Source organism: Mobula birostris, chromosome 3 (assembly GCF_030028105.1).
Source record: "Mobula birostris isolate sMobBir1 chromosome 3, sMobBir1.hap1, whole genome shotgun sequence".
Taxonomy (NCBI): domain Eukaryota; kingdom Metazoa; phylum Chordata; class Chondrichthyes; order Myliobatiformes; family Myliobatidae; genus Mobula; species Mobula birostris.
This window is the reverse complement of record NC_092372.1, coordinates 135,402,300-135,419,752: the sequence shown is the minus strand read 5'-3', so window position 1 is coordinate 135,419,752 and position 17,453 is coordinate 135,402,300. Positions and strand designations below refer to the sequence as shown.

At 40.4% G+C, this 17,453-nt stretch overlaps 1 protein-coding gene across 5 annotated transcripts in view; it reads right to left on the bottom strand.

The window, feature by feature from the left end:
- snx13 (sorting nexin 13) overlaps positions 1-17,453 on the bottom strand; it is a 207,579-nt gene that overhangs the window by 76,055 nt on the left and 114,071 nt on the right. For all 5 annotated transcript variants that reach the window (XM_072253372.1, XM_072253373.1, XM_072253376.1 and 2 more), the window contains 3 exons: positions 16,931-17,014; positions 15,962-16,100; positions 1,218-1,306 (listed from right to left, as the gene is read on the bottom strand). In XM_072253372.1, coding sequence (XP_072109473.1) covers positions 1,218-1,306; positions 15,962-16,100; positions 16,931-17,014 — 312 coding nt within the window. The remainder of the gene's footprint in view (positions 1-1,217; positions 1,307-15,961; positions 16,101-16,930; positions 17,015-17,453) is intronic.

Here is a 17,453-nt window from a genome sequence, read left to right as displayed (position 1 = left end):
ATGATGGAGGACTGGATGCGGATTTTGAAGTTGGTTAACTCTTCTTCAATTTGTGCTAGCCATTCATTGATTCAATTTAAAATTGTACATTGTTATCATTTGACAAAGGAGAGACTTTCTAAAATCTTTTCTGATGTTGATAGTTATTGTGATAGATGTAAAACTGAGATAGCTACACTGACACATATGTTTTGGTCTTGTTCTATATTGGAACAGTTCTGGAAGTCAGTTTTTTCAACAATTTCTAAAGCACTTAACATTAATCTACAACCTAATAAATTAACTGTGCTTTTTGGAATAATTCCTCAAAATATTCATGGTATTTCTCTGTCTGACCAACATGTTATTGCATTTGTTACATTGATAGCTAGGAGGACTATTTTGTTGAAGTGGAAGGATACATCAGCTCCCACTTTGTCACAATAGTTCTCTCAAGTGATGCTATGTCTTAGTTTGGAGAAAATTAGAAGTCGAACCTTTGAACCTTTATTTGATTTTGAGAAAAGATGGGGCTCATTTGCTCGTTATCATTTGACCTAATTGATAGATTTTTTCCATGATCTAAATGTAAATTTTTTTGGTATATTTTCTTTTCTTGCTGGCGTTTTGATGTTTTTTTTTTAGAAGCTTTTTGTATGACGCGTGGCTCCGGGGTTGTACACATAACGGTTTTTTTTTCTCTCTCACTTTTTCTGTTTAGTAGGTTTTTTTTGTTATCACAAATTTTTTTTCCCAGTCTTTAAGATAATGTCTTTTTTGAGACATTGTAAGTGTTGTTACTTCAATGTACTCATGTTATTTCTTTTGTATAATATAACAATAAAAAGATTTGAAAAGAAAGAAAAAGGTAATTTGCTACTCAGTTTAAAAAGTTTCTCTTTTTTGTACCTTAACTATTTCCATGAAACTTTAGCTAATTGGGGCAGCCACTTAGTTGGCTCAAATGTAGCAATTAACTGGAATCAACTGTATAAACTAAATTTCACCTGTTTAACTTTTGAGCTGCAGAAATTATACAAGTGTTACTTTCAAGGCCAAATTGGACAACAAACAGACAATTTATAACTTTTTTCAGATATGGTCGTTGCCATTGTTTGACAAATAAAATGATGCACATGTCTTTCCATGTCATTAATGATTTCAAGTTAAATAATATGTAATTTTAAGGTTGTTTCAGTTTTAATGAGTACACCAAAAACAATTAATAAATACATTACCTTTCCGGAGTTTAATCGCTGTATCCTCGAATCACAGATTTTCTTCACGAAAAGTAAACTGTTTATCTGATTCTTTATGTTGCTTATATCTAAAAGTGAGGTTGCAACAATTAAGCAAAACCTGAATATGTCAGATTTCTAAAATCTTCAAATAAATTTAAACATTAAAATATATACTTTCGCATATTAAGTCACCTCAGATTAAAATAACGTACTCAAAGTCAAAGCATTAACCCTATTCATGTGTTGTCAAATAAACACAGAGGATAAATGACTGCTTGCAAGTTGCTTTTATTTCATCTTGGCATGATTTTTTACATATATCTACCTAATATTCAGGATTTACAGATTTGCACTTCAAAACAACCTTTTATCTAAATAAACAGCTTGCCTAAGAAAGTATTCGGACAAGTTCTATAACTAAGTAAAATCTAATGATTCAACCATTTATTAAAATACAACAGACCAATCGGAAAGTGAAATAGTTAATAACTGCTTCCTAACACCGTATTTATTATGAGATTTATGTGCTGAGATTGATGCTTATCAATTAAAGAGTGCCTTTATAGTTATTTCAACAAAAAAATAATGCATGAGTAAGATGGTTGATGGAATTAATGCCATCAGGACAAGAGAACCAGAGATATGCTCACAAAATAATAGCAAGTCTGCAAAAAGTTACTAAAATAAACTCAAACAAGCTTGAGTGTGAAAACAGATCTTGCTTGAAAACCCTTGGTACAACATAAAAAAATGAAGAGATAAAATGAAACTACACAAATCAAAGTCTGACTTGTACATGACAGTGTATCACAATTCTTCCAAGAAATTAGATTATTTTGGTAATAGTTGGTTAGTTACCCACCACTTTATCTTATTCCAGTTGCCCCCTCATGCCCATTGCTCGTCACAACCCATGTGTAAATGGTGGATTTTCTGAACAAGCAGGAGGTGCACATATTGTGCAAGCTTGTGAACCATAGATTGCATCCTTTCAAGCGAAAGGATGCCCTGGTAGATTCTTCTTAGGAGTTAAATTTATTGGAGAATTTTTTTTGAAGGAGGTAGAATAACTGGGTCATGTTGCAAGGATTAAAAAACAAGGGGTCTACTTACATCAGCAGACTTGTAATTAGGAACTAAATCTAGCCAGGAAGTAAATGTGTCCAACAATTGAATTTGTGAAAGCAAGGACACTGTACAATGCAGCTTACCATAGAACATCTTACAAGCCAAAGGATCCAAAGTGGGTTATTCAAATAGAAGCTGACAAGTCCAACAAAGGGTAATTTTGAATGTTCAGGCTGTTGATTCAGAGGCCGCAACCTTCAAAGAGGCTTAAATATGTGATGACTATAAAGGAAAACCTTGAGCTCGGCTTCATGAACCTTTTGTTCTCCTCGGACTCTCACATGGTGATTGGTGAACCTGATGTTAAAATACTCCAGCACACTGATGTGAAGTCATTGTCTTACAATGCTACCCTACAGTCAGTCCCTGAAAAAAATGGCAAATAAATTCCTGCTGAGAAGTGGTGTAGGGGGGGCAGGCTTTCAGGCTCTTGGACCATTAGGATCTCTTCTGAGGTAGAGGCGACCTGTACAAAAGGGACAGGTTGCATTTGAACCAGGAAGTGACCAATATCCTTGGAAGGAAGTTTGCCTGTGTTACACATGACTATTTAAACTAAATAACAGATACCCCCAGTGGTGAATGGGACCATGAGGAGCAAGTGTGCAGAGAAATTCTTCATAGTTGTAAGAATAACAGGGTTGTATTAGTGTGAGATTTTAATTTCCTCAGCATTGACTGGGCCACTCAGAGTGTTAAAAGCCTGGATGGGAAGAAATTTGTGAAATGTGTCCAGGAAAATTTCCTGAGTGCAATACTGGAACTTCACTCAGGGAGCGAGACCCAGAAAGTAACTGAAGTGTCAGTGAGGGATTACGTCGGCTATAATGACCATATTTCTGTTAGTTTTAAGACACTGAAGAAAAAGGATAGGACAGTTGCCTGAATTAGAGTCTAAACTGGATCAGGACTAATTTTGCAGGAATTGAGCAAACTCTAGCAGAAGTTGATTGGGTGAGCTTGTTTGAAGGAAAAGAAATACATGGCCAAGTGGAAGGCTTTTAAGAATCTGATATCAAGAGTCCAGGAGCAGCATATTCTTGTGAAAATCTGGGTAAGCTCAGTAAGTTCAAAGAGCCTTGGCTAACGAGAGATATTGAGGCTCTGGTTAAGAAAAACAAGAAAGCATAGGTTTAGGTTAAGGATGAGTAAATGAGTAACTATAAAATGATTAAGGATTGTCTAAGAGGGAAATCAGGAGGGCGAGGAGAGGGTATGAGATGGACCTGGCAGGTAAGATTAACGAAAACCCAAGAGGTTCTACAGCTGTAAGAGTTCTAGGAAGAAAGTAGGTTCCCTTAGAGATCAGCAGGGCTACCTATGGCTCAAGTCACAGGAGACTGGTGGGACATTTAACAGACATTTCTCCTCCAAAAGTAGAGATGTTTTAGAGGACATTCACATTACCTGGGAAGAAGTATTTACAGTTTTACAGAGTATTCGGGCAGATAAAAACCCAGGGCTGACCAAGTGCTTCCTCAGAGTTTGTTGGAGACCAGAGGAGAAATTGCGGAGACCCTTGCTGAGGTAACTGCTTCATCACTAGCCACTGGTGAAGCTCCCAAAGAATGTAATGTGCCTAATATTGTTCCTCTGCTTAAGAGAGGTTAACATAGTTATAGGGGATACAGCCAGTTCACACATTAAGATCCTGAACTGGGGTGGAACATATTTTGGAGCCGTTAAATGGGATGTTGCTTTAAAAGAGTGATGCCAAGAGCTCCAGGGCCTGCATGTTCCTGATAGGATGAAGGGCAAGAGCTGGCAGGTTCAGGAAACTTTGGATGACAAGGATATTGAGGTTCTAATTAAGAAAAAAAAGAGGAAAGCATACACTGTGCATAAGCAATTGGTAACTCGCAAATCTCTTGACTATAACAGGAAATGTAGGAATTCACTTAAGAGAGAAGTTAGGACAAAAATAGGCCACGAGAAGAATCCTTCAAGCAAGGTGAAGCAAGACCCAATTTTTTTTTTTTCACAGCTATATTACGAGTAAAAGGAGAAAACGAGTTCCCTAAAGATTCGCATGACTGCTGTGTGGAACCAAAGGAAATGGGTGAGATTTTAATGTATATTATTTCTCTTCAGTTTTTACTGTGGAGAAAATTATGGAAATAAGGAATGTTGTCTTAGAACACATATGAATTAGCAGGGAGGAGGTATTGGAGCCTTAAGGTGCATTGATGGAAAAACCTCCAGGACCTGACCTGGTACATTCTCGGACTATATGGGAAGCTAGAGCAGAAACTATGGAGGCCCTTGCAGAGCTTTATGCTTCATCCCACAGTTGAGGTGCCAGAGGACTAGAAAGTGGCTAATATAGTACCATCATTTAAAAAAGGTAGCAAAAAGAAGCCAGAAAATCACAAGACAGTGAGTCTGAGATCAGTCGTGGGCAAATTGCTGGAGAGGATTCAGAGAGACAGGATCTACCAACACTTGAAGAAACAGGGTCAAATTCAGGTTCATGTGTTTATCACATCTACATCAAAACATACATTAACAATCAGCATAACATAAGGATGTGCTGAGGACAGCCCACAAGTGACGCCACACATTCCAGCACCAACATAACATGCCCACAATATTCAGGAAACAATAGCAACAATAGCTCTCATTCTCACTAGTCTTCATCCACAGCACTTGCCAGCCCATCATCCGTCCATATGTCCTTTGTCCATATCATCACTGGTCTTAAAGTGTGCAACACAGAACAGATCTAGACTCCTCACATCCCTGTCCTTCAACCTGATCCTCTGTCCCCAAAACAATCCCTACGAACCCAAAAGTACAACCGCTGCAAGTCTCAGCCACAATCTTGGAGACCAAAAGGCCCTCAGCATGTAATGTCTGACAAATCTCTGGGATCTTTGAGGAGGTAAGCCAGGAGGTCGATGCAGTTCGGGCAGTGGATGTTGTCTGTACTAACTTTAACCAGATCTTTGATAAGGTTCTTCATTAGCTGGGTAGTCTGAAAGATTAGATCACATGGGACCCAGAGGGAGATAGTGGACTGGATTCATAATGGCTTGCTAATGGGAAGCAGAAGATGATCATGGAGGGTTTTCTCTCAAACTGGAAGCTTTGTGTCCAGTAATGCGCCACAGAGGTCTGTGCTGGTACCTTTGTGGTTTGCAACTTATACAAATGATTTGAACGTGAATGCACAAGGCATTCTTAGTAAGTTTATGGGTGTGATTAAAATACTGTAGGTGGTGCTGTAGATAGCGTATAAGATTATCAAAACTTAAAAGGGAATTGTGATCAGCCAGGTATGTGGGCTGAAGACTGGCAAATGGCTTTCTATCCAGTTAAATGTGAGGTGTCATGTTTTGGAAGATCAAACCAGGACAGGATTTGTAGAAAGAACGGTAAGACCCTGGGTAGTGTTATGGATCAGAGGGAACTAGCAGTGGAAATGCATAGTTCAGAATCACAGGTAGATAGGGTGATGAAAAAGGTGTTTGGCACGCTGGCCTTCAATCAAGGCACAGAGTACAGGAGTTGGAAAGTTATGGCGGAATTATATATTAGGCATTGGTGAGGCCACACTTGGAGTATAGTGTAGATTTGGTCACCCGGTTATAAGAAAGATGTTAGTAAACTAGGAACAGGGGAGAAGATTTACCAGGATATTGCCTGGACATGAGAGACTATGTTACAAGAGGATGCAAACACCAGAACTTTATTCCATTGATATTAGGAGATTGAAGGGTGACTTAACATAAACATATAAAACCATGAACGACAGAGACAGGGTAAGAGCAGTCTTTTTCTCAGGAATATTGTGCTGAAGAAAGAGGGCAGATGGGAGAAATTTAGAAGGGACATCAGGGCTTCTTCAGGCAAATGGTGGCATGTTTTTGGAATGAGCTGACAGAACTAGTGGTTAAGTGGGCACATTTGCAATGTTTAAAAGCCACCTGGATAGGAAAATGGATAGGAGAGGTTTAGAGGTCTATGGGACAAACATGGGCAAATAGGTCTAGTTCATTCGCCAACACAGTCAGCAAGAATGAGTTGGTCGGAAGGATAGAAAGGACAAGCCAGTTAGATTGACATCACTAATGGGGGACTTGTTTCAGGTAATTCTGAGGGATGAATTTCAACAAAGGTACATCAAACCAGAAGAGAACATTTACAATGAATGGCAGGGCTCTAGGGAGTACAACGGAACAGAGGAATCGTGGAGTATAAATGCATAATTTGTTGACAGCTGCTTCACAGGTAGACAGAGTGGTGAAAAAGGAATTTTGCATACTGGCCTTCAGCAATCAGGACAGTGAGTTACCTCAAGTTTCTGGTACAGGGACAACAATGTGATCAAGGATGTTACTGACTATAGAATTGAAGTCCATGCTTTTGGCAACAGGTCCTCCCCAAGTGTCGCCATCTACGGGCTTAGAAGAGCCATCCAAGAGTGCGCTGGTGAACATAGAGCTAACACTGTTCAAGTTTATGGAACATCACTTCTATGACAACAGGCTTGAGTCTGTACCTGCCAATGTTGAAGCTATCAACCTCCTGCATAGGACCCAAGCATCTCTTCGTGAGTCAAACCTATGGCTGCATAAGCCTGCTTCAGTGAAGCTGTTATAAAGAGTTCTCACTCGAGGACCATGCAGCAATTGTTAAGGACCTGGACCTCAGTGAAGAAGCCACACCAATGCATCGCAGTTTGGGACTGCTGTGGAAAAAAATGGCAGGCACCCTCACATTTGCAGATTCAAGCAGCGATAATCCATACCCAGTGGGGAGTGTTGTCCACAGCAAACAGTGTGAATCAACCCCCGGGTTGGGTGGCTCCTGTCACTATCTTTAGGGAACTTCCTGCAGATATGTATGACTGGGACATGTCCCCTTCCAGAGGAGAAACTCCATAAGTGGGAAGCCTGGAGGAACTCACTGTAAGATTTAAAGCAGCTGCACATTGCTCAAATATACACAACAACTTCTCTCTCCAAGGCAGTACAACTAGTATTTGTTGCTTTGTTATTGTAGTTATACTGTAACTTTGAAAAATGGATAGAGAATTTGCATTAAGTCAGTTTTCCATAAGTCATAGTTTTGCAATCTTGGGAGCCCTTGTATGTATAAAATGCAGTTGGATGAGAAATCACCCTTATAGGTCTTGGCCATCTGGCTCCTACTGGCAACCTTGGGCTACTCTAAAATTAGGGTGAAAAGTAGTATTTTCAAATGCACACCCTATCCATTCTCAGATTTGGCACATTTTGTTTAATGCCCTTCAGTCATTTTTTAACCTCTAAATCAAAATGTTGCAAAATGCTGACAGCTTTGCTTAACCAAATTTGATTAAAAATATAGCAGGAAAGGAATTGTGTACCTGTTACATTTTGTTTACTTTTACTGAATGTCACTAATCTGTGACTGTATCATCTTTCTGAGGCCTGCCTCGGAAGTTGTTTTGCTCCTCCCCAAAGACTGATGTTAAACATCACAGCAAAGTATTTAGTAGTGACCTCACAAAGGTCAGGCAGGGTGTGATCTGACTTTCAGGCAATTGGTTTGTTTTACTATGTGATTTAAGCACATTTAACTTTTATTTTGAAATGAGCAGTTTCAGAACTATATTACATCACTTCCTGTGCAGTCAGGAAGTATTAAGTAGGAAATCACATTGACTGGCAGAAGGCCAAAGGTTTATGTTATGAGTGAAAGATGTTTCCATCTAAAGCTATCCTGGTGTTTCCCCAGCAGAAGCATTTCTTTTAAGTTGATGTTATATTGTTTAGAAGTTAATCTAAACTTATTAATAAGATTTTGCCGAAACAGAATGTTAATTTTTGAGTTTATTAGATACTAACCTTGATGCTAATGGTTTACCACATACTATTTACCTGTGGTATTTACTTGACAGAATCTTATTATATTTACCTGCAGGAAACCTTTAACCAAGTTCTTACTTATCTGTGCATACTTACTTGTGTAAACGGAACAAAACAGTGATTGCACTGCATTTTGTTTTTTTTTTCTTTTACTCCTTAATCACTATGTCATGCCATTGTGTATGCAATAAATCCAAGAGGTCAGGATGCCATATCCTGACTATCATGTCAATTTTTGAATGGAGTTTGGCTGACTGTCTAGTTGATTTTACAAGAGGCATTATGTTGCAATTGTATAAATCACTGCTGAGACTGCACTTGGGACTACTGAGTACAACTTAGATCACCCTTTTATAGTAAGATGTGGTTAGACTGGAAAGAATATAGTAAGGATCTACAAGGATTTTGCCAGGACTAGAGAGCCTGAGTCATAGATAGAGGTTGGCCAAGCTAAGTCTATTCTTCGGAATGTATAAGAATGAGGGCGAACAATACAAAAGTGTTTAAAAGGCCGATCGTGAGCAGCGAGCTAACCAGACCTTTGAGGTCGGAGGAGGCGAGGCAGGTGAAGGAGCGAGTGCAGGGATTGGCTGAGAAGGAGTGGCTGATTTAAAAAGCTGGTCGTAAGCAGCGAGCTAACCAGACCTCCGAGGTCGGAGGAGGCAAGGCAGGCGAAGGAGCGAGTGCAGGGATTGGCTGAGAAGGCGAGGCTGATTTAAATAGCTGGTCATGAGCAGCGAGCTAACCAGACCTTCAAGGTCGGAGGAGGCGAGGCAGGTGAAGCTAATTACTGAAATTATCAGCTAATATAAGCAAGGCTCGCTCTAGGGGAGCGGCCTTGTCGAGGGAAGTGCCTTCTGAGATGTGCGAGTCTTTTGCTCAGGAGTCTTCGGCGAGGAGGGTGAGGGAAGAGAGTACGTCACAGTTGGAGAGGGTGAGAAGTGGAGAAGAGATGACTGCTGGGCTGATTCAGTGTGCTGCGTGCATGATGTGGGAGGTCAGGGACACTGATGGTGCCTCTGGATCCTACACCTGCGGAAAATGTGTCCAGTTTCAGCTTCTGAAGGACTGTGTTGCAGCAGTGGAGAGGCAACTGGATGACGTTAGGTTAATCCGGGAGAACGGGAGTTTTCTGGACAGGACCTACAGTGAGGTCGTTACACCCAGGATACAGGAAGAGAGTAGGAGGATGACGCTGAGCAAGGAAAGGATGCTTGAAGTACAGGAGACCCCGGGAGATGTGCCTCTCGTAAACAGGTTCTCCCTTTTGGAAGTTGTCGGAACAGAAGGCAGTGCCAGTCTGAGAGGCGGACGGGTCTGCGAGTCAACAATTGGCGCTGAGGCAAACCCGAGGAGACAGACGTCAGGCAGAGCCGTGGTAGTAGGGGACTCCATAGTGAGAGGTACAGAAAGGGGTTTCTGCAGCAACAGGCGAGATTTAAGGATGGTGTGTTGCCTCCCTAGTGCCAGGATCCAGGACGTCACGGACCGATTGCAAGGAATCCTCAAGGGTGAAGGAGAACATCCGGAAGTAGTGGTGCATGTCGGCACAAATGACGTGGGGAAGAAGAGGAAAGACATTCTACAGCGCGACTTCAGAGAACTCGGAAGAAGGCTGAAAAGCAGGACTTCCAGGGTGGTTATCTACAGTTTGCTTCCAGTTCCCCGTGCTGGAGTGGTCAAGAACAGGGAGATAATGGATCTGAATGTGTGGCTGAGGAACTGGTGCAGGAATCAAGGATTTACATTCTTGGACCACTGGGGTATGTTTTGGGGTAAGGATGAATTGTACAAAAGGGACAGGTTGCACCTTAATAAGCGGGGCACCTGCATTCTGGCAGCCAGGTGTGTTTAAACTAAGTTGTGGGGGGGAGGGGACGAACTGGAAACATAAGGATGGAGATAAAGGGAAAGTGAGAATAAGATAAGTTAAGAATGACAGCAGAATCAACAGAGCAGAAAGCTCAAGAAGGGATCGTACAGTATGGCCAAGTGATAAAGGAACTGAGATGGGAGGTCAGGGGAGTAATGAATTAAAAGTATTGTATATGGATGCATGGAGTATAAGAAATAAATTGGATGAGCTTGAGGCACAGTTGGAAATTGGTAAGTACGATGTTGTGGGAATAACAGCGACATGGCTTCAAGTGGACAGGGCCTGGGAAATGAATATTCAAGCATATACGTCCTATCGAAAGACAGACTAATGGGCAGAGGGGGTGGGGTGCCTCTGTTGGTGAGGAATGATATTCAGTCCCTTGCGAGGGGGGACATAGAATCAGGAGACGTAGAGTCAGTATGGATAGAACTGAGAAATTCTAAGGGTAGAAAGACCCTAATGGGAGTTATCTACAGGCCCCCAAACAGTAGTCTGGATGTAGGATGTAAGTTGAATCAAGAGTTAAAATTGGCATGTAGCAAAGGTGTTGTTACAGTTGTTGTGGGGGATTTCAACATGCAGGTAGACTGGAGGAATCAGGTTGGTGCTGGACCCCAAGAAAGGGAGTTTGTGGAGTCCCTCCCGAGATGGATTCTTAGAACAGCTTGTACTGGAGCCTACCAGAGAGAACACAATTCTAGGTTTAGTGCTGTGCAATGAACCGGATTTGATCAGGGACCTCGAGGTAAAGGAGCCATTAGGAGGTAGTGACCATAATATGATAAGTTTTAATCTACAGTTTGAGAGGGAGAAGGGAAACTCGGAAGTGTCAGTATTACAGTTGAACAAAGGGAACTATGGTGCTATGAGGGAGGAGCTGGCCAAAGTTCAATGGAACAATACCCTAGCAGGGATGACAGTAGAACAGCAGTGGCAAGTGTTTCTGGGAATAACGCAGAAGATGCAGGATCAGTTCATTCCAAAGGGGAAGAAAGATCCTAAGGGGAGTAAGGGGAGGCCATGGCTGACAAGGGAAGTAATGGACAGCATAAAAACAAAAGAAAAGTAGTATAACATAGCAAAGACAAGTGGGAAGCCGGAGGATTGGGAAACTTTTAAAGAGCAACAGAAGGTAACTGAAAAGGTAATACGCAGAGAAAAAATGAGGTACGAAGGTAAACTAGCCAAGAATATAAAGGAGGATAGTAAAAGCTTCTTTAGGTATGTGAAAAGGAAAAAAATAGTTTAAGACCAAAATTGGGCCCTTGAAGACAGAAGCGGGTGTATTTATTATGGGGAACAAGGAAATGGCAGACGAGTTGAACAGGTACTTTGGATCTGTCTTCACTAGGGAAGACACAAGCAATCTCCCAGATGTAATAGTGGCCAAAAGACCCAGGGTAATGGATGAATTGAAGGAAATTTATATTAAGCAGGAAATGGTGTTAGATAGGCTGTTGGGTCTGAAGGTTGATAAGTCCCTGGGACCTGATGGTCTGCATCCCATGGTACTTAAGGAGGTGGCTTTTGAGGATGTAACTACGAAAATGGACAAGGGAGAGCCAGTGGATGTAGTGTACCTGGACTTTCAGAAAGCCTTTGATAAGGTCCCACATAGGAGATTAGTGGGCAAAATTAGGGCACATGGTATTGGGGGCAGAGTACTGACATGGATTGAAAATTGGCTGGCTGACAGAAAACAAAGATTAACAGGTCCCTTTCGGAATGGCAGACGGTGACCAGTGGGGTACCGCAGGGTTCAGTGCTGGGACCGCAGCTGTTTACAATATTTATTAATGATTTAGATGAGGGAATTAAAAGTAACATTAGCAAATTTGCCGATGACACAAAGCTGGGAGGCAGTGTGAAATGTGAGGAGGATGTTATGAGAATGCAGGGTGACTTGGACAGGCTGGGTGAGTGGGCAGATGCATGGCAGATGCAGTTTAATGTGGGTAAATGTGAGGTTATCCACTTTGGTGGTAAGAACGGGAAGGCAGATTATTATCTAAATGGAGTCAAGTTAGGAAAAGGGGAAGCACAACGAGATCTAGGTGTTCTTGTACATCAGTCACTGAAAGCAAGTATGTAAGTGCAGCAGGCAGTGATAAAAGCTAATGGCATGCTGGCCTTCATAACAAGGGGAATTGAGTATAAGAGCAAAGAGGTCCTTCTGCAGCTGTACAGGGCCCTGGTGAGACCACATCTGGAGTACTGTGTGCAGTTTTGGTCTCCAAATTTGAGGAAGGACATTCTTGCTATTGAGGGAGTGCAGTGTAGGTTCACAAGGTTAATTCCCGGGATGGCGGGACTGTCATATGTCAAAAGATTGGAGCGACTGGGCTTGTATACTCTGGAATTTAGAAGGCTGAGAGAGGATCTTATTGAAACATATGAAATTATTAAGGGATTGGACACGCTGGAGGCAGGAAGCATGTTCTCATTGATGGGTGAGTCCAGAACCAGAGGCCACAGTTTAAGAATTAGGGGTAGGCCATTTAGAACGGAGTTGAGGAAAAACTTTTTCACCCAGAGAGTGGTGGATATATGGAATGATCTGCCCCAGCAGGCTGTGGAGGCCAAGTCTCTGGATACATTCAAAAAAGAGATGGATAGAGCTCCTAAAGATAGTGGAATCAAAGGTTATGGGGATAAGGCAGGAACTGGATACTGATTGTGGATGATCAGCCATGATCACAGTGAGTGGCGGTGCTGGCTCGAAGGGCCGAATGGCCTCCTCCTGCACCTATTGTCTAAAACTATGAAAGGTACAGGTTGGAGGATGGCAAGTCTTTCCCTTGGGGTAAGGGAGTTCAAAACTAGGGGGCATAGAAAGGAAAGACTTAAAAAGGAACCCAAAGACCAAATTTTTCCATGGAGAGGATGGTAAAAATATGGAATGAACTGCCAGAGGAAGTGGTTGAGGCAGGTACAATGGTATAATTTAAGAAGCACTTTGATAAGTACATGGAGAAGTGGGGCATAGAGACAAACCACAGGAAATTGGGACTAGTTAGATGGGTACTGTGGTTGGCATGGACTCGTTGGACTGAAGTGCCTGTAACCACACTGTAGTGCTCTATGATTCTATAACTATACTCAGATGCAAAAGCTATCAACTAATCTTTGCAGTAGAACTTTTATCTCATCTCAGTCAAAAGGACAAATCAACATAGTAAGGCACTGAGCTGTGAAACTGCCAACTTTCAACTGAAACTGAAAACAAAGATCACAAAAATATTTGGAAGCCAAACTGTAACTCATCCCACCAGAACTCTCTTCCTTCCCGCTACTCAAATATTTATGGAGCAAGAAGGATGCAAGATGATATAGGTCAGTGGTGAGCAAATGGAACTGGAAAATAAAAATCCATGAAGTACTGAGTGACCTATCACCACACTAAAGCAACTACACTGACAATAATTCAAAAGCTTACATTTAAAAATAATGCTAATTAAATTTCATCTTTCTGTGCTGGAACATAGTCAACTCACCCCAATATCTCAGCTGTTGTTTCATGGTACCAATTATAATCTACATATGGATTACTTGTGAACTACCATATTCACATAGTTAAAACAAACATCATTGTCCATTAATTTTTTTCAACCTGACATCTTTTTACAACGTATAGCATACAACAGACCTGCCTCTTTGGATTTAAGAATGTTGGGAAATTGGGTTTTAGTTTATGGAAATTAATATATTTTGTCCACATAATTGTTAATGTCCCTGAACTTTATAGCTGTTATCGTGCTCTTATTCAATAAGATGATATGATGAGTACTGAACTTATTTTTAATATTTTCTTATGACACAGGTAGTGGTAATGTAGCCACTCTATCAGGTACAACTGCACAAAAATGCAAACATCTAAACAGCCAATCATGTGGTATAAAATCAATGCATACAAGTATGTAGACATGACCAAGAGTTCAGTTATTGCTATACCAAACATCAGAATGGGGAAGAAATGTGATCTTAGTAACTTCAATGTGGAATAATTTTTGGTACCAAATGTGGTAGTTTCAGTTCCTCAGAAACTGCTGATCTCCTGAGATTTTCACACACAACAGTCTCTAGAATTTACAAAGAATGCTGCGAGAAACAAAAAACACATTCAAAACATCCAGTAAGTGGATAGGCGAAAACATCTTGTTTATGAAAGATCAGAGGAGAATGACCAGACTGGTTCAATCTGACAGGAAGGTGGTAGTAAATCAAATAACCACGCATGACGACATTGGTGTGCAGAAGAGCATCTCTCGATGTACAACCCATCAAACGTTGAAGTGGATGGACGGCAGCAACAGAAGACCGTGAACATACAATCAGTGGTCACTTTACTTGGTCCCTCCTATAATGGTTTTCAAAGCTTTCCAACAATCCCATTCCCCTATATATTTCTCTGAACCTTATTCTTACGTGCCTATCAGCTTCCTAATACCCTTGCCACCCATCTACATTGGAGATAATTTACAGTAGTCAATTAACAAAATAACACATTGGGATGTGACAGGAAACTGGAGCACAAGGGAGAAACCCAAGAGGGCACAAAGAATACATGGAGCACCTCAAGTCAGGATTGAACCTAGGTCACTAAGCTGCAAGGCAGCAGCAGTAACTGCTGCACCACTGTTGACTGTTGCACAACTCAACATGCTGTAGTCATCTCCCCAAAATATCTGTTTGGATTCTGAAGAAATCTTCTGTGCTGACCAGTAAGATCTGGGGATGTAGATTTTTAATAAGAATTGCCATACCCCAACAGAAAATCTTTATGGCAAATGACAAAGTTTGCACCTGAATATCTCCTATGCTAGAACTTTCCAGATGGTTTTTATTTTCACTGACAAGTTTATATTTATATCTCAGCCTTTAGAAAGTGTAAAAGCATGCAGAGCATGATTGGACTATCTGACCTAAAGCGATCTTCTGTTATTCCCTTTTTATTCCCGTTTAAACATTTCTATTATCTGAAGTGAAAGCAATTCCTATAGTTGAGAACCATGAGAAAAATAATTCTGAAACATGTAAGATGCGAGGTCTCCAGAACCCTATTAAGTAGCCAGAAGATGGCTTTAAATACAATCAGTCCAATCCTGATGTGTACATTGCCTATGGAAACACAAATACTCCATTTTGCTCTCCACTCAACTTAAAGAAACACAATTTCAGCAAAACCTTTTATATCAAGCAATTCCAGGCTCTTGAATGTAGTAGCAGTTTCTTTTTTCTGCACAAAAAGGTTTCTTCATTATCACTCTGAAATATGGGCAAAATAGATTTGGAACATTTTCTCTACACCGTTACCCAAATGTAAGAGAAATCTAATATTATTCAAATTAAGAAAATATTTAAACTGCACTTAACTTGTTTATTTTTAATTATCTTTCCAATAAGCTTATTGTCAGCTATGTAAAAGATATTAATTTCGTTACACAAGAAAAATATGTTTGTGCCAATCATATTTTATACATTATTCTAAACACCTTTCAAAACATTTTTCACTACCAATTTTGACCAAATATTCAGCCTCAAGGTTTAACGGCATCCTTACAAAACAAGACACGTTCCAATTAACACAAGACACCTTCCAATTAACAAACAAGAAAAAATCTGCAGATGCTGGAAATCCAAGCAGCATACACAAAATACTGGAGGAACTCAGCAGGCCAGGCAGCATCAAAAGAAAACACTTCAGGCCAAGACTCTTTGGTAGGACTGGTGAAGAAAAGATGAGGAGTAGATTTAAAAGGTGGAGGAGGTGGCAGCAATTAACAACTTGTTCTCCTTGCCATTGAGGGTGCCATTATTACTCCAATACACAAGAATAACATACTTTAAAAGCCAGGGAAATCTAGAATAATTTAAATATCTACCATCACCAGCTGTATCTAAGGATCGAAGATACTGCAACTCTTCTGCAGCTTTATCTTTCACTGCTTCCAGTTCCACAACTTTGTCACTTAGTTTGATAATATTCAGAAAGGCTTCATAATTACAATTGGCATCACGAATCTGAAACAAAAATACCCCAACATTTCATAACCCCGTGCAATTTAGTCTCAATCAACAATTTCAATACAAAAATATCCCAAAAATGCATGCTGTTAAAAGTAATATAAAATCTAAAATTTACTTTTAATTAAAACATAGATTGCTGATTTTTTTTTTGCGTGGCTGCATGCGTGAGTCTATGCGTGTGCGTCTGCGGGTGCATGTGCTTTTGTGCGTGCATCCGTGATGATGTCTTTTTTCATGGCTTTTACAAGGCACTGTGCGAGGGAGAGACTGTGTGGCGCACCACTCCGCAGAGACGTTTTCGCAGTATTTTCCCTTTTATTTTACGAGGTTGAGTTGCGATCTCGACACTCAACCCGGCACGGATGGAAAGCGTACTCGGGAGCGGACCCGACTAATTTTGAACCCGGGAACCTCCACTCCTGGGTCCGGCACTGATGTCGTTGCGCCACCAGCCAGCCCACTGATTTTTCAACACATTTCAGTTGTTGATAATTCTCACTTGTTTACAAGTTACTGATCACTGAACTACCATTCCACAAAATATAACATAAAAATTCCCAGTCATTGCCAGTACAACTGTACACAAACTGACATTTAGCAATTAACCTTGTCTTCATAATCCTTAATACAAAAATGAACAAAGTGTGTTCTTTATATATCAGCCCTTATACCCCTTATTTCCTTTATTTCTCTAATGAGATACAGTTGTACAATAATCTTTTCTGTTTTGCTCAAATGTATTAAGTTTAACATTGTAGGAAAGAAATGCTTATCAAGACCATATCAGGATTGGCATGATTTCCTTAATCATGAATGTCACTTACCATCCATATAATATACTGATTAACAAAGTCAGGATCACTAAGCTGGTCAATTAACGGAAGAAGAATTCCTTTTGCCAAAATTTCCTGAAAAATTAGAACAATTCTTTTGACTAGATTAGCATTTTGAAAATATAATGAAGCTTTTCAAAAATATACTCTTCATTAAATAACCAGATTGGAGGACTGAGTTATGAATTCCAAAGGCATGACTGCAAATCCTACTAACGAAAGTGGGAATTTAAATTCAGTTTAATTATATAACCTTCTGAATTTTGTAATTAAAAGTAAAGAACTATAGCACCAGGGCTGACTCTGTAGTCTAGCTTATTCATTCATATTAACAGCTATTACAATGAAACAGCAACAAATAAAATTGGATTGAACAGATAACAGCTAAATTACTCCAATCCAGTTTATATTGTAGAATCCTCATGAGCTCTTGGGACCTGGTGTTTAAAATGAGAACAATCCCACTCAAACAGCAACCTTGCAGCTATCCTAATATCTTAAGGCAATTTGCCAG